Here is a 17,340-nt window from a genome sequence, read left to right as displayed (position 1 = left end):
TGATTTTTACTACGATAATAATTGCTAATTAAGGAAATCAATTTTTTGATTTGTGATTAGATTCGTTCAGTTTTAGAGATATTATTAATTGGTAACAAAATTTGATTAATTGAATAAATAGTGATTAGATATTAAGTAAGTTCCGAGGGGGGAAATATTAATGATGAGTTAAACGTAGTTACAGTTAGAATGGTATTTTGGTAATTTGGGTCGTAACTCCGCCAGGTCGCAGAGATGCGGACGCCATTTGAACGTTCTTACATTACAAGTGAAAAATACTGTATCTCAATGCAAAAATAAAATAAAATATTATTTCTGCAATTTAAATTAAAAAAATGGGGAAAAGCAAAGAAACAAAAACAAGGGAAAAACCTGAGTTAAGGAAAGAAACATAATCTGGAATTCGAGAAGCAAATTAATCGTTTGCGGTTGCTTTGTTCCTCCTCTCGCAGGTAACTCAATCCTTATCTTCTATGTCTCTTTCTCTATTTGTCCCTAGTTTTTCTCTCTTTAGAAGAAGATTCCACTTCAACGCTGTGTTTCCTCTCGTTTTGATTTCGCCAAATATCTTATTCGGAATTGGGTCTTTATCTTTTCAATTATTGCTAAGGTTTTGATTCCTGTGACTTATTCCCCCACCTCTCCTTAATTTTACTTTTCTGCGCTGAAAGATTTTTTTCCCAAACTCAAAATTCATGCTAAATGATGCCTAATTGTTGATTATTTTTGCATGTTGATATTGATCGCTTCTTTTCTTCGTGTGTGGCATAATCCCTTTAAATTTATTAGGAGATGGATTTTGGGATCTCTATAGTTAGTTTTGTCTGTTACTTTTTTTGTGGATTGGTAAATCAGATCCATGGTGGGGTAATTTATGAATGTTGTTATTTCCCTACCCGTTAGCAATAACCTTGTTACCTCATTCAGGGTTTTGTTTAAAAGGGGAAACTTGTTTTGAAGAATCACGCCATTTATAACAATATATATGATTTAATTTTTTGAAGGTTTTAATTCTTTACCCTTGACTTGAAAGGGGTTCTTATATATTTTCATGTTGTTTGCTATCTTGTTGTGTTAGGGCAGATGGTTAGGGGAGGAAGGTTTAGTGGCAAACGCAATTTCAGAAAAAGGGTTCGGTCAAAGGAGGGAGGTTCCGATGATTCGGATGAGGACTATGTGGTTTCAGATGATGGCAGAGAGGCGTCTGACTACTATTGCTCCTCCTTTGATGGATGTGCGTCAGAGGAAAGTTTTGGGAGTTTTTTGGCAGAGGAGGATGAGGAATTTCAAACAGTGAGGAATTTCAATAGATCCAAGGCAAAAAAGGGCACTGCTAGTAGGCCGAAAAATGCCAGTAAAAAACTGCACAAGAGGGAAAGAACTAAATATGCAGAAGAGGAGGAAGAAGAGGAGTTGGAGTTGGAGTTAGAGGAGGAGGTGGAAGAAGAAGAGGAGTTGGAGTTGGAGTTGGAGGAGGAGGAGGAGGAAGAGGAAGAGGAAGAAGAATACAAAGTGGAGGAGGAGGAGGAGGAGGAGGAGGAAATTCAAGAAGCAAGGAATTTCAGTAGACCAAAGACAAAAAATGGTGTATGCAGTAAGAAAAGAAGTGCAGGAAAAATCTCCTCAAAGAGGGGAAGGAAAATGCACATAGAACTACTGGAAGAGGAGGAGGAGGAGGAGGAAGAGAAGGAGAAGGTGCACAGAGGTGGTGATGACAAAGAAGAGGAGGGAGATAGAGATGGAGAGGATGAAGATTTTGACTATGAGGATGAGGATGATGAGTTTTTTCCTGAGGAAGATGATTATTCAGATGAGGAAGAAGATATGAGAGGGAAAAAGAAGAACAATGATGGCATGAAAATGGTCAAGAAGGTTTTTCAGAAGAAAAGGTCATCTCTAGTTTCGACTAGAGGTAGAAAAAGCCAGAGTTCTAGAGCATCAAAGAAGCCCTTGAGAAAGAAAAGAAAGAATGGGAGGTTAAGGAAGAAAGTAAGATGTGCAGATGAAGATGAAGATGATTTTATAGATAATAGCCCAACCACGAGAACAAGTAGGAAAAAACGGGGCCAGAAGAGAAAAAGGGTACTTCTTTCAGATTCAGAATATCCATCTTCTGGATCGTCTGATTTTGAGTTTACTATATCTGAAGAAGAGAGAGAACAGGTGAGAGAAGCCAAAAAATTATGCGGTAATTTGAGAAATAACTTGAGGAGTGCGTCCCAACTAATAAACAATGAAGAGGTTGGTGTCCATGAAGAACAAATTCAGTTGCGGAAACCACCAGCTCGGAAGGGTAAGGAAAAGATAGAAGAACCTCAAGGAAGAAAGGGTAAGGAAAAGGTGGAGGTAAAAAGTGAGATGGGTAAGCAAGTGTGTGGGATTTGTCTGTCTGAAGAAGATAAAAGAAGAGTTAGGGGAGTACTAAATTGTTGCACTCACTTCTTTTGTTTTGCTTGCATTATGGAGTGGGCAAAGGTGGAATCTCGTTGCCCTTTGTGTAAGCAGAGATTCAAAACAATCAGCAAGCCTGCACGGTCAACCACAGGGATTGATTTAAGAGAAGTGGTGATACAAGTCCCCGAACGTGACCAGGTATCTGAGTTCTTCCTCATAGCTTTTATATTTTTTTAAATTTATTGCAACTAATACATATGTTTTGATTTCATTTGCAGGTTTATCAGCCCTCTGAAGAAGAACTCAGGAGCTATATTGATCCATATGAATCTGTTATTTGTTCAGAGTGCAATCAAGGTGGAGATGATGGCCTCATGCTACTATGTGATATCTGTGATTCCCCTGCACACACATATTGTGTTGGTTTGGGGCGGGAAGTTCCTGAAGGTAATTGGTATTGTGATGGCTGTAGACCAGTCGCTCTGGGATCTTCAAGCTCCCAAGTTCAAGAAGGTGTGGCTGATCCAAGGTTGACAATCCAGAACCTTCCTGTTAGAGCGCCTCCTGCTCTACATGTCCGAGAAAGTATAGACCTCAACTTGATTTCCTCACCCCGTGCAGCTATTAATCAAGGTTTTGTGCATCTTCCATCTTCTAGATTTAGTAGCAGAAGTGTTGAAGGATCTTCTCCTGTATCTGGAGGAGCACCAACGTTATCAGAGAGACGCTGGATACACCGTCAAATTCAGCAATTACTTTCAATAGATAGGATGACTGCTACACCTGGCAGAACCACCAATGGTATTTCCGCTACCAGTTCAACTAGTAACTTGTATAGCTCTCAAATTGATCAAAGTAGGGGAACCGCCACTCTTCATGTAAGGACGCAGGATGTGGGAACATCATACCACACATTTTTTGATGACAGATTATGCAACAATACCTCCCCGGTAATGCAGAATGGGCCATTATGGCCTGGACTTATGGCGACACCCCCAGTACCAGATTGTGAACAAGTTCATCAGTTCAGCAGATCAAATATTGTCCCTGATGATGGCTTATCCACTGCTGTCAGAGAAGAGACGAACTTTCACACTGCGAAGGAGCAGTTGCAGTCGATGGTTAAAAGCCACTTAAAGAGCTTGTCTCAAAATGTTGATTTAGGTTAGTATTGCTTTTACCTCACAGTTACAGATTTTTTTTCTGCCCCATCTATATCGTTCATCATATGGGGAGGGAGGGGGGATTTTTGCTACATTTGGGACTCGAATACATAGTGGGGCCTTCCCGTCTATCAAACCTCATGGCCCGGATCATTATGAAATTCAGGACATACTTTGATGTCTGTGAAGAGAACCTTCGTAGAGACCTGTGCGTTGATCCTTTTCTAATCAAGTATTGGAATAGCATTCTATCATGATATCTAATAACAGGGAAATTGTATCATGGTTCCATTGAAGTGCATTTTGCTCATTTCATTGCATTCATGGAAAAATCAAAATTCTTTTTATCCTTTTGTTTCAGGCCACAGTACTTTCAAGGATATTGCAAGGAGTTCTATGCACACCATACTAGCAGCCTGTGATCTTGAGCACAAGAACAATGAGGTTTGCAACGTGCCTCCTCCGTCTGCCTGTCCGCACATGGAACTAATGGCTGGCGGGCCAACTAGTCTGATTAAAGGTTGCTGCTCATCGTGCTTTGATTCTTTTGTAGGAGATGTGGTGAAGAGGGTTTTGGACACAAGAGTTTCCTCCCAGTGGTTACGATTAGGTTTATAGGCATAACATCATTGCAATGTGTCCAAAGACACCTTTTTTGTTAGTTCAGAAAGACAAAAGAACATTTCATTTACTTGTTTATAGATATCACATGAATATGATTCATCTACCTCTGAACAGAAAGGCTGCTGCTTCTAACATTTTATTTGTCTGACTGGGCGCTTATACAGATACTGGTTTAATGAAACAGGGAAAATGTGAGATTTATAGTGAAAATTATTCAAGTTTGTTTGGTTAATTTCAATTTTAATATAAATGCGGAAGATACTTGAATTTCAATTTGAATCCTGATACAAAAAATTTGTAATTCGTCTTATTTTATTCACAGCTTATTTATAGGCGATGTCGACGATTATTTACATGTCAGACATTGGGTTTATACTCTGTCGGTTGGTCTCGTCTGTCGAAATGGATTATTTTTCCTTTATTTATACAAACATTCGCGATAGTTCTTTTTACACAAACCGAGATTTTGCGCCTCATTAATGAAATTCTAATCTTCATATATTTTGTTTTTTATTTTCTTATAGAAAAGGAAACACGTGATTTGCCGGCGGTACGTACTATGTTGAGATGTTGTTTATTGTGATTTTGATGAATCATCACAAAATAAAAAAGTTCCAAGCACAATGCATTTACCGGTAGGAAAGGATCCTTTTCATTTAAGCTTTATGATCTGAGATTAAAGGAGATGATAAAACTCTTGAACTAAAAACATCAGTTCACATATAAAACATAAATTACATTCATTTTCTACTACTTATTCCCACTCTGATCAAATACATAGACAATTTCACCAGGCAAACCATACATTCCAGGTATCGCATGTGAATTACCCACTACTGAAGCAGTCACCTCCATGAATTTCCTTCATAAATTGTCATCAAGTATGGTGGACAGCAACAGCCCTTGAACAAACTCGCATTTTTTTGCCTTCTCCTCCTTATCCTTAACTGACAAAGTTGATGTCTCCACATTTCTAAACAGAAAGAATACATATATTAGAAACCAGAAGATGCAATTAAGACAATCAAACGTGCATTTGATTTGTTTTTGTTGGCATATTTATGTCCTTCGCCAACATTGTTTTGCAATAAAGCACCAAATTGATTGGTTGGGACGGTGAAAGGTCAAGCAGGCTTATTAATTAGAAAATAATCTAGAAAAGAAATCAGATGAAGCAAATAGGTGGTTCAACTGAATTTGGCGATGCAGCTATCAATAAACTCAAGCAAATGAAACATAGCAGTATCACATGGTTGGAACTAGTGGGAGAGTAGACAGGGTGATCGAAAATCATCTCAGTGAAAAAAATCTTATCCAAAATGTCATAATATTAGAGTGATACCGAACAGTTTCTAAACTTCTAATATAAGTACAATAAACAGTAGACAACCAACCCTATCAGGAACACTTTTGCAATATTGAGCAAAATTCCATGAAGAGGAAGTAAAAGTTTTTTCAAAAAGAAATATAACTGAAACAGATATACCTTGTTGACACACTCGCATCTGAGCCTTTTTTAGATGACCTTGCCTCAGTGTGCAAGTGAGGCTGAGAGCTGGTATGTTCATTAGCTAAAGGCAGTATAAATGATGACAGCAGTGGATCAGCTGCATTAGATGAGGACACTATACATGAAGATCCACCAAAAAGGGACTGCAAATTTCCTTCTCGTAGCTCCTTCCTCAATAATGATAGTGTTGAATAAGATCCACCTTTCCGAGATTTCCTTTTTCGCTGCATGTGTTCACTGGTTAAGAAAATCAATCAAGTAAAAGGGTTGGGTTTAAATGTAAATTTGCTGTGTTGTCTTCAAATTTACTTGACAATCATTTTTGAAGTAAACATTTTTGGCAAAATGTCCCATAATGTAAAAAAGGTTAACTAGGTGGATGCTCAATTAACCTGCATTTAAGTAAAAAGTTTTGTGCTAATAACCATTTAAGAATTAATGCCACCAATTTGACTTCTTAAAAAAAAAGGATATCTTAAATATACTCCCATGTTGTAGGGTTATATGTGCTACCATATCAACCCCCACCCTCAATGCACAAACAGGACATACCTGCACAAACAAATGATAGAATCAGAAAAACTATTGATCTACTCGATAATGAAAAGGTATCACTTCGTTTTTAATAATATTAGTCTCCAAATAAAAGTAGACTTAACCCATACGAAATAGAGGGGAAAAGGTATATAGAAATGAACAATAACTATAGGCTATTCGCTATTTATGCATCGATCAGACAGAAAATACTATAAATGCTTCTAAATTGCACAGAAAATTGGCAGACGGCAAAAGAAAGTAGTAATCATACCCCATTTTTTGCTTCCATTGGATGTTCTTCATCAATGTGGCAGCATAATCCAACAATATCAAAGTACTCGGAACAAAATGGGCAGAGAAACTCCTCCCTTATATCATCGTCCCCGTCATTTTCATCGAAACCCATGAACATGTCTATATTTACAAAAATCAATATTAGATACTCGAAAGTAAACAAAAAGCAGAACTAGAAACAACCCCAAAACCCCCTCTACAGTAAATCCACACAATTTAAAATCACAATATGCTAAATTCTAATCTCAGGTAATGCCATAGCTATCCAATATCTTCACATCCCAAATCCAAATTATCCCTGCCATCACAATCACCCTCGTGCAACAGAAAACGAGGCACCGAATAGCAGCTTTAGCTGCGCTTTACAGATAATATTATCTTAATTAGGCTTCCAATTTCACGAAATTCCTATTTCCAGCCCAGTACCAATAATCCAAACTCATCAAACAACCATTAAAATTAACAACGACAACAACAACAACCAGCTGAACAATTTTCAGGAAAAATCAATTTTTTACGTTATGCCCCAATTTTGCCTCCTCGTATATACATCCAGAAATCGAAAATCCAACCCCCACACCCATACCCCCTGTAAGTTGTAACAATTTAAAATTTTGTTTGACAGAGACCCCGTCCTGAATAGAACAAGGTGAAAGCGACGAAAGCGGGGGAAATGAATTAAATTGCCGGAAGTAGAGAAGGCTAACCTGATCGAGATTGGAGAGCCGATTGGTAGCGCCTAGAGGCGGAAGAGAGACGAGCACTCCAAGAGGAATCACCATCCATGGCTGGGCTCTGTTTGCGTATGTTCCGATTGTGATCTCGATTAGGATTAGGGTTTTGGCGGAGGAAGAGAAAGTGAGACAGTGAGAGAAGAGAGAGAAAGAGAGAGATGTGAAGGAACAACACAACGATGCCGCTGAGGGGAGGACAGAAGGAGCAAAGAGAAATCTTACTGCATTTTCCTCCTTTCATTTATATCCTTTTTTTTTTCATTTTTCATTTTTTCTTTTCTCAACTATCCACGTCAGCAACAACAACAAGAAGGTCCTATGTACAGTACAGATTTCAAACTCCAGCAAACTCTTTATTGGAATGCACTCACTAATATGTCTGAATCTTAAATATGGTTAAATAATATGTAATACATTAAAATACGCTAATTAATCATCTAAATTAGTTTAACTATATTTCTTCTCTTCTCTTTTTAAATATCATTAATTAATTATTTAGTATTTCTTTTTTTCTTTTTACTATTTATTTTTCAAAATTAACCGTATTTTTAACAGCTTATAAATGTAATCATTTAGTTAATCCTTATCAATCGGAAAAACGAACACATAAATGCATTTTTAAAACATTTTTCATGAGAATTTAATATCATGAATAAAAATAATTGAAAATAAATCAAAAATTAAAAGAAAGGCATTGAAATAATACTATTATTCAATAAGAAATTAATTAAATTAATATGTGAAGAAATGAAATAAATGTAGCTTTATTTTTTTTCCATAGTTTTTTAAGTATTATTCATCGAGGTATATAAAATTTACAGTTTAAGGAAAACATAATTAGCTGTATTTTTCTTATATACAATGACTTACCCGTAATAAAACGGTTTTCTTAGTTTTATATCTTTTTCTATTTTTAATTCTGTTTCTTAACGCTGAACCCAGAAAAAAAAATTGTGGTTAATTGGAAAAACCAAAGACGGTAAGTAATGGTTGAAAAGTGGCAGGTACTTTAAGGAGAGTAGGTAGTTCATACCTCGCATTTATGAAAACGTGTGTCATTATTTTGTTATTTTATATGGTTAACATAAATATTTTTAAATAAAATAGGTTTTCTTAATGAGTTTTTCAATAGGTATTATCTCTTCCATTACAAAGTCAGTAAAAAAAAAAAGTCTTAATTTGATTTTTATGTTTATGTTGACTTGACTAGTTAGTCTCTAAGAAAGATAATATGTAGTTGGATCATGAAAAAATTTATTAATTTTATTTGAGTTTTTTTAGTGAACTTTTAATAAAATCTCACAAGGGTCACATATACACATTATTTTATTTTTATATAATTATATGAAAATATTAAGTAAATGGCTTAAATATTAATTTTTTCTTCGTGTTTAAGATTTCATTTTTCATTCACGGAAAAATTATTTACTCTAATTAAAATTTGAAGGAATGATGATTAACAACTATTATTTTATAATTGTCCAAAATTGTTTTTAGTTTTATGTCCTCTTTTATTTAATTTTGGATGTTCTTAGTTGTTCTAACTTTTCTTTTAATACAAATAGAAAAATGTATTAAATCATTTAATTTGCATAAATTATGAAATATGTTTATAGATGAAAGTAAAGTATTGTATTGCTCATTTGGATAGAAATTAAATGTACTAAACCAACTCAATAACGTAAAACCCTTAAAATGGTCTAAAACCAACCTAAGATGCAACTTTCACCTTCATAACAAAATTTTTACTAGTTTGAACTTCTAACTCGTGATTTAGACCTAATTAAAGGTGATTTCAAACATTCCTACAATGAATCTAAAATGGTTACAACTTCAATTCAATTCTAAAACACCAAATTCTCCAACTTAATGACCCTACGCAAATTCTACCACTTCTAACCTGTTTTAGACCAGTTCAACGCTTCTAACAAGTCATAATTGACCTATTTGAACTACCCAAACAACCTAAGTGTACTCAAAACCCTAATTACTCAAAACCCCAATTACTCAAAATTACTACCTCACTTCCTCTAAATAACCTAAAATAGTCCCCAAAACACTTGGCTTTCTATCTAAGCAATGCTACAACAAAATTCCCACTCAAGACACTTCCACATACACGATTTCAGCAGTCCAAATCATCCAAAACAATTTATAGTCATCCAATTCCAGATTCACGGATTCAACACTTCAATACATGCAACTTAAGGTACTAAAACATAATTTATGCCTCCAACAACATACTACTTTCACAATTTATCATGCATTCACATCACACAATTAAAATAAAGAATATAACTAGCTTCCCTTACCTCGGATATTCGTTGCACAGAAGAACCCTAACCTCGACCGCTCATTAGCGCCGCACGAAAGACTCAACAAAACCCTACAACCACCAAAATGGTGATAGGAACAACTTTTAGAGCTCAAGATTTTACAGAGACCAGGAAGGTGGAAACACAATACACATGCAACCAGTAAAGATTGCATGTGCTAGGTTCAAGAACAGCGGAGAAATAGTGAAGAACGACTTACAGCTAGGAATACAGAAATTGATCGGTGATAATTGAAGCTCTTGGCATTAGGAGTGCCTAGGTGCCTATGGATCGTAAATCCAACAACTTAATGAGTGTGAATGGTATAGAGATGACAAAGGAAATGAAGAACAAGATTTCTAGAGAGAGAGAAGGGCTAAGCTAATGAACCCAGGTCTTATAAAATCTTTATGTTCTGTTGTTTTAAAAGCCTGATCTCATCAACTTAGAGCACCTATCAACTCCTGACAAATATTTTCAGGTCCTTACAATTACAATAATTACTGTAATATTATATAATAAATAAAAATTAATATTGTGAATAATGAAAATAATATTTGATTTTGTCTAACTCTCCTCTCAAACTCCTAGTGACATGATCATGCCAAATTTGTCTCTTAGTAAGTTGAACCTTATAAGAATAAGAGGTTTAGTCAAATAATATGCAATTTGATCATATGCCATAATTACTTCATTTTGTAAGACTTGATAACATATGCAGTGCACATTTATCTCAATGTGTTTGGATTATGCATGCATGACTAGATTAGAAGCAATCGACTTGACACTTAGGTTATCACACCATAAAAGGCATCGGTAGTTTTAGTTTTGTCAGCAAAGATCTAATCCAAGCTACTTCAATTATAAGTCATGGCTTTGTATTTTGATTTTGTGCTTGATCGTGACACTACCTTGTGTTTTCTTGAAGACCAACAAACAAGAGTTTCTCTAAGAAACACATTGTCCTACCATTGATTTGATTTTTTTATCATCAGTACTAGTTGCCCAAGCTAGGGTGTCTTCAAATATCCTCGGTCCCACGGTGGGTGCCAAAATGTTCTTGCTGAAAGTGGAGAAGGATAACTGCCTGAGAAATTCCTGTGTGTCAAACATCCTCCTTTCTCCTTACTCAAAATTTTTGAACGATATAGGACTTCTGACTCTAGACGATCGAATAGTGTAGGGGTGACCTGCAAAATACACTCTGACGCTCAAATCAGAATTTTTCTCTATAGGCCTTTTGTAACTCAATAGTGAGTAGAAGATGATGTTACCTCAAAATTAGACCCCTGTTTATAGAGTTAAGTGAATATGACCAATTAATTTACCGCTTAATGATCATTAATACAAACCTTAACCGTTTAACCGTGGCCACTATGACATTAATTGTGCCTTAATTCTGCTCAACAATTGTTGGGACCGAGTAGTCATGATATGCTTTCTTGCACATCAATAGTTCGGTCATTACATTGCAATTTATCTCTTGACACAACGGTCATGAGGTGCCTTTGTTGGGATCGAGCGGTCATGAAGTGCTTTCTTACACATCAACCGCTCGGTCAACTATAAGCCCGTAGTGACAGTAAGTAATAGGAACATATGTCATAATTACTTCATTTTGTAGGACTTGATCACGTATGTAGTGCACAACCATCTCAATGTGTTTGGATCGTGTGTGCATGACTGAATTATAAGCAATACACTTAGGTTATCACACCATAAAATTAGTTTTCTAAGCATTAGTAGTTTTAATTTTATCAGCAAAGATCTAATCCAAGTTACTTCAGTTGTAAGGTCAGGCTCTGTATTCTAATTTTGTGCTTGATTGTGACACTATGATGGAAGATTGCCATGGCTTGGAATCCGTGTGATGCAGCTCCAAACAGCAAGCAATCCGTGAAGCAAAAATAGTGCAGCGGAAATGGATGTGTATGAAGGGTTTTTGGTGTTTTGATGATGGAAAGAGTGTGTAATTCAACCTCTCAGCTCAAAAAGCCCTCCTACTATGGAAGGAAGCTAGAGGAAAGGGTAGAGAAAGTGTAAAGAGGCATTCACTACAAGAAAAATCGCAATTATATACGGCCAAAATCCGTATATAACTTCAAAAATCCGTATATAAAGTGGTGTTATATACGGATTATATACGGCCAAAAATCTGTATATAATTGGGCTGTAGGTAAGATTATATACGGATAATCCGTATATAAATTATATACGGATTATCCGTATATAAATTATATACGGATTATCCGTATATAATTTATATACGGATTATCCGTATATAATTTATATACGGATTATCCGTATATAATTTATATACGGATTATCCGTATATAATTTATATACGGATAATCCGTATATAATTTATATACGGATTATCCGTATATAATTTATATACGGAATCCGTATATAATTTATATACGGATAATCCGTATATAACATCCGTATGTAATTATATACGGAAAATCCGTATATAAAATCCGTATGTAACTATGATTTAAAAAAAAAAAAATAATTGATCTCACGTATGTACTTAATAACTAAAGATTACATAAAACTGATAAGAGTCACACAATTGTGAAATTGCAAAAAAATAGTACCAAATATCTATGAGTTTTTATTAAAACAACAATAATAAATACACAATCTATATATATACAAAAATGACTTCAAATAACTAACATAATAAAAGTGTATAGTTAAAAATGTAATATATATTTATACAAAGTGCCAAAGTTCTATGATTCTCTTAAGTTTCCTAATCCCTTCCTTGTTTCTTTAAGCCTCACATTTGCCTTGCATTGTCAGCCTCTCGGATGCACACTAAAACTCTCATGAAAACTCNTTTTCTTTGCTATTTTCTCTTCCCTGTGTTAGCACAATGATAAGAGATCATAAAACAGTATCAATTTAATTACAACTAAGATATTCATACCAAAATACCACCTACTTCACATTTAATTGTCAACCACGACAACCAACCCACAATATAAAACATAAATTCCTATTCACATTCAAATANTGAAGAAAAATAACACAAACATAAGCAAACTAACCCCTCATATATACCCACATGACAACATCCAATACTTCTAATTATGCTCAANAGGTTCAGGGTTATTGTAACAGCAACACAAGGCCAACTTCAAGGGTCAATTTAATCAATATTGAACACAATGCAAGCTAGGGAAGCACTACAAAATATAAAAAAAATTCTTGCGGTGATACCAATAATATAATTTATAGATTAGATGAAGGAAAGAAATAAGAAATAGTTCTTGCTNCAAATATCAATATCACATGAAGATCATGCCCAATTATACCCTATAACGATCTTTCCATGTTCCTCATCTCTTGTCTAACCTCTTTTTTATTTTTGTTTTTTTGTTTTNCTATCTTTATATGTTCTATTGGACCTTAATAATGCAGTAAAATATAAGGTTTTTTCGTCATTCATTAATAACAGAATTGTCACATCCTAAACAGTCCCTGAACTAAAAGAATGATGTAAGTAGCCAAAGTTGTTATTATCTTTGTTAATTATTTTCTAAGCATGTCATTTCAAAGAAATAAATTCAAGCCAAAGTTGTTATTATCTTTGTTAATTANAGCCAAAGTTGTTATTATCTTTGTTAATTATTTTCTAAGCATGTCATTTCAAAGAAATAAATTCAAGCCAAAGTTGTTATTATCTTTGTTAATTATTTTCTAAGCATGTCATTTCAAAGAAATAAATTCTGAAACATATGTATAAGAAAAACACATATATAATTATCTGGTATATATAATGTTTTTTTAGAAATAGAAAAAGGTTATACTTTAAAACAAACAATGAAAATGGTTTAGAAACTAGCAATTACTATCTAGTATGTAATTCATGTCTTGAATGACTATTAGTATAAATTATTATTTATTTTTTTGTAGTGATGAATTATATCCTGTCACACCATAAGAGAAAATAAATTTTCAAATTAAGTATTTATAAGTCACAATTTTATAATATAGTAATGCGTGATATAATAANAAAAATAGCAAAAATTTATAAAGTAGTTAAAGTTATTAACATCAGAATCAAATTAGTATTTATTAGAGGAGCAAATTGTCACTTTAATAATAATGTTTAATAGGATTAGCACACATGATACACAGTTCCACAAGATCCTGCAAACCAATAATAGAAAGGTAAATAGAAAACACTCAAGCTGATATAGCATGCCAATGGACAATAACTACTGATCACTATATATTATTGGTTTTACAAATGCATCAAATTAAGGTGATGAGCCTAATAAAGAAGCAAACAAATTTCAAAAGTAGAGAGTAATCACCCTTACTTTTATACTAGTAATGTAGTATTAGTCTCTTGATTCTTTATATTCTAACAGTAACATAAACAAACTCAACCACCCTGGTAGAGGATTCTAGATGTGTGTCATTTTAGAGTATTTTAGGGTTGAATACCATCATCTCTCGGGTTTTCTGCTACATAAGTACATTTTTGCTTTCCACACCCTTCTGGAAAATTATATTCCACAATATTATCCTTGCAAATAGTGATAGAAGCAGAAGTTAATAGATAGACCCCCAGCATGCATGTATATGAACTGACATACCTCATCACCATCTTCTCACTTACTCCTCTAAAAGAGTAACAACACGCCCCAAACCAGTTGTCAGCCACTCTCTCCAATTCATTGATGGCATTTCAACAAAATTCCTAAACAAGTATATCAAACCAAATCTCAACAAAATTCCTAAACAAGTATATCAAACCAAATCTCAACAAAATTCCTAAACAAGTATATCAAATCAAACCTCTGTTCAACATTGAACTCATGTATGCATGTAATGCACATGACATGTGACATTTGTGACATAGTATGGATGAATGGTATGATGCACATGAGTGGCCCAAAGGGGGGACTTTAGAATCTTATAGAAAAACAATCTGCCAACAACTTTTATTAAATTATGAGAATAAAAGTTGTAGAAACAAATGCCAAGCAACTTTAAAATCAGATTCCTGTCTTTTAGGTATGATTTACAAACAATTAGTCATGAACTACTTTCTAATATTTAAAAATAACACAGATTAGTTGAATACATAGATGAATATGCATGTATTACAAAGCTAAACATTTGAGCTTGGAAACACAACATANAATAACCATAAAGTATATGATCTTGATTGTTAGTCAATACATGGGCTATAANAGATAAGATAAAATGCCCACAACACTACAAGAAAACAAACCACGACCAATGCTAAAGAATAAATCTTAATCATTTCACCTGTACTCTGACTGTAAGCTAAATAAGCTCCATAGCTCCGCATTGACGCTGCAATCAGGATAGGCCGTTGTTTGAGGATTTTACCCTCAGGCACATCACCCGATCAACATTCAGAAGATTCTTTATAGTACAAACTGGGAAGTTTGAACAAAACAACAAATTAGATTTAAATAATTTATAAAAACAATAACTCAACCATCTTTTGCAGACATTATGTTTATGCAAATAGGATTGCCAGTCACTTACACATAATCATACAGCAGTAACAGTTCTTATTCATGCCTATATTAGGTTGAGATATTTCCAGAAGATTGGCTGGGGCTTTCTGTCTTGGGATATTTATTAAATGAAAACTAACACAACAACACCTACAAGAGGGATATAAAATCAATCGAATCATGCACCAGCCAAAAATACTTCACTACCATCACTGAAAAGTATCACTCAGAAAATAAATTGTTTCTATATTACCTCTCCTTTGGAAAAGCAAGGGTGCCAAACAATTTCAATGGGAAGCNTGATAATATATACCCGAGACTGGCACGATCCCGGTGAGGGTCGTATCCACTAAAACTTGCTAAGTGCTGAAGAAAGACTTGGACTAATGTGGACAGTCTTATCTGGAAAATCAAACATCTTTCATGTTCTTCTTGCAATCATATCTGCAGAAGAAGCACCCACAAACATCCCTGCAATAAGTACACAATATGNGCAAGGGAAGAATTGAAAAAGAAAGATAACTTTTATAAGATCAAACTCTGATATTGAATGACANAATCCATTTATTAAACAATTTAGTAAAAAACTAAAGCCAATAAAATAATACAACGGACTATGAAAAAGAAAACACCTCCACATGCTTCAAATAATCTGGAGCATCTGATTGATGCATGTATTTCACACCTTCAGCAGCATAAAATTCAGATATGCATACAAGGAATGGCTTTTCAAAGCTTTCTGGATCATACCATTCATCAAAGATAACACTTTAAACTCTAAAACTCACAACAAATATAACTCACAAAATATTGATCAATAAAACTTTGGTTCATTATTCTCTCCAGTCAATTAGTAATATAATTGGATGTCAACATAACATGTTCAAACAACTATGTATAATGAAAAGAATTACCTTGGTGGGAAGTGGTAATATTACCATTGATTCAGAGTTGATTTAGCTTTTGATCTTCTGGTCCCTCACCAGACTTCACGAGGCAATAAGCTTGGGAAATCAACAAAAGTACTCCCACCCCAGGTTGAAGAAAAAAGGGAACAAAGAAATAAATTATATAATAGTAATACCTTAATTAGATGGCTTGGACANGTATTTTTCCTAATTCGTTGTACCTGCTGGTTAGCAACAAGGCCAGGGCACTTGTAGTTACTTTTATTTGATATTCTCCCTATATATAGCCTGCAATCATATATCACATTGAAGAAAATTGACTTGTTTATGCATATCTAAGCATACCTTATTGATCCTTCTCATGTTTCACAAAGGTAAAAGTAACATAAGCAAACCTATTGTCATGTCCATCCGCAAAAATTGAGATCATCAAATCAATAAAGCTTAATAGAAACCTCAATATCATTATTGCCATGTCTGAGGTTTTAGAGAAATCAATGATGAGAAACAAAATTAGGGGAAGAAGATAATAATACAATTAGTAATGAATTTAATAGTTCTACACTAATAGTAGAAGAAACTAAAAGTTNTAGATGAGAAAGGATGAGTAATCGAACCTGATAGAAAGGATTCAACAACTAATTGAATCCCGTGACAAAAGTGCCGAGACACAGAGATTTGCCAAAAAAACACTATTCCTAAATCCCATATTCTCCTTGTTAGAAAATAACTTCACCCTCTTGGGGCCTAAAAGATGGAAATGCAACCCAATTATACCCACGACAACATTAAAAAAAAGTGCAGTAGCAATCAGTGAATATCATATTTACAAGATAAATAATCATCTATAGCAATCACTGAAAGAATATATTAGGGTGAAATAATAGTTAATTATTTAAATACATACTCCATGAAAATTAATTAATGTGAGGCTCTCATAATAATTCATATTCGTAAACAAAGTTTCACTGAACCAAANGCATCCTTTACCAAAAGTTATTCATCAGGTGAGAAAATAACAGAGAAAGGTCATGTCCAAGTAAAGACAATACTAAAGTAATGTACCCTACTTTCACAGCTTCCATAATGGCATATAAGCATGCATCTCACACCAAAACAAAACTGACCATCACACAAGTATATATATTGAGAATTTCAATGAGAAACCTTTCTCTATTCAATCTAAACTGAATGAACTTAAAAGATGGAAACCAGAAACACAAATTAAATTAGAGGTGCAGAACGTAAGTGCAAAAGCAAAGTTGAGTGTTGAACATTTTAATCAATGAAAATGAAAGCGATTGCATAGAAAAGTAAATTCCACTCATTTACAAACTCTCATAGCAACTCA

The 17,340-nt window shown here is 34.2% G+C and overlaps 2 protein-coding genes and 1 long non-coding RNA gene across 16 annotated transcripts; 1 reads left to right on the top strand and 2 right to left on the bottom strand.

The window, feature by feature from the left end:
- The first annotated feature begins 318 nt into the window (after positions 1-318).
- Positions 319-4,284, top strand: LOC106772478. Of its 2 annotated transcripts, XM_022785159.1 has the most exons (5): positions 319-452; positions 1,084-2,592; positions 2,673-3,558; positions 3,919-4,001; positions 4,111-4,284. In XM_022785159.1, the coding sequence occupies exons 2-5, from the start codon at positions 1,084-1,086 to the stop codon at positions 4,120-4,122; spliced, it is 2,490 nt and encodes an 829-aa protein (XP_022640880.1). In that variant the 5' UTR covers positions 319-452; the 3' UTR covers positions 4,123-4,284. The 2 variants fall into 2 exon arrangements, with proteins under 2 accessions (XP_022640880.1, XP_014514385.2); XM_014658899.2 differs by having other exon boundaries at positions 3,919-4,284.
- A 525-nt stretch (positions 4,285-4,809) lies between these two features.
- On the bottom strand, positions 4,810-7,481 carry LOC106769681 (protein DEHYDRATION-INDUCED 19 homolog 3). Its single transcript, XM_014655403.2, has 5 exons — positions 7,230-7,481; positions 6,500-6,642; positions 6,166-6,243; positions 5,668-5,921; positions 4,810-5,154 (listed from the first exon to the last, which is right to left on the bottom strand). The coding sequence occupies exons 1-5, from the start codon at positions 7,306-7,308 to the stop codon at positions 5,046-5,048; spliced, it is 663 nt and encodes a 220-aa protein (XP_014510889.1). The 5' UTR covers positions 7,309-7,481; the 3' UTR covers positions 4,810-5,045.
- Positions 7,482-13,707: 6,226 nt separating this feature from the next.
- LOC106772817 lies at positions 13,708-17,334 on the bottom strand. Of its 13 annotated transcripts, none has more exons than XR_002669218.1 (6): positions 16,166-17,334; positions 15,996-16,068; positions 15,335-15,820; positions 15,110-15,231; positions 14,864-14,997; positions 13,739-14,288 (listed from the first exon to the last, which is right to left on the bottom strand). It is a non-coding gene; the product is annotated as an uncharacterized LOC106772817 (long non-coding RNA). The 13 variants fall into 13 exon arrangements; XR_002669220.1 differs by having other exon boundaries at positions 15,335-16,277; positions 16,385-16,466; positions 16,607-17,334; XR_002669216.1 differs by having other exon boundaries at positions 13,741-14,288; positions 15,335-15,525; positions 15,714-15,820; positions 15,996-17,334.
- Between the last annotated feature and the right edge of the window lie 6 nt (positions 17,335-17,340).

This window comes from Vigna radiata, chromosome 8, assembly GCF_000741045.1.
Source record: "Vigna radiata var. radiata cultivar VC1973A chromosome 8, Vradiata_ver6, whole genome shotgun sequence".
Taxonomy (NCBI): Eukaryota; Viridiplantae; Streptophyta; class Magnoliopsida; order Fabales; family Fabaceae; genus Vigna; species Vigna radiata.
Note: the sequence above shows the minus strand (reverse complement) of the source record. Positions and strands in the feature narration are given on the sequence as shown.

Excerpts from the sequence above, each read along its gene's own strand:
- LOC106772478 (XM_014658899.2), top strand. The coding sequence starts at position 1,084 with ATGGTTAGGGGAGGAAGGTTTAGTGGCAAACGCAATTTCAGAAAAAGG. Across the intron at positions 2,593-2,672 it reads AAGTCCCCGAACGTGACCAG|GTTTATCAGCCCTCTGAAGA; the intron begins GTATCTGAGTTC and ends TTTCATTTGCAG. Across the intron at positions 3,559-3,918 it reads GTCTCAAAATGTTGATTTAG|GCCACAGTACTTTCAAGGAT; the intron begins GTTAGTATTGCT and ends CTTTTGTTTCAG.
- LOC106769681 (XM_014655403.2), bottom strand. The coding sequence starts at position 7,308 with ATGGATGGTGATTCCTCTTGGAGTGCTCGTCTCTCTTCCGCCTCTAGG. Across the intron at positions 6,643-7,229 it reads GGCTCTCCAATCTCGATCAG|ACATGTTCATGGGTTTCGAT; the intron begins GTTAGCCTTCTC and ends TTGTAAATATAG. Across the intron at positions 6,244-6,499 it reads CAATGGAAGCAAAAAATGGG|GTATGTCCTGTTTGTGCATT; the intron begins GTATGATTACTA and ends TTGTTTGTGCAG.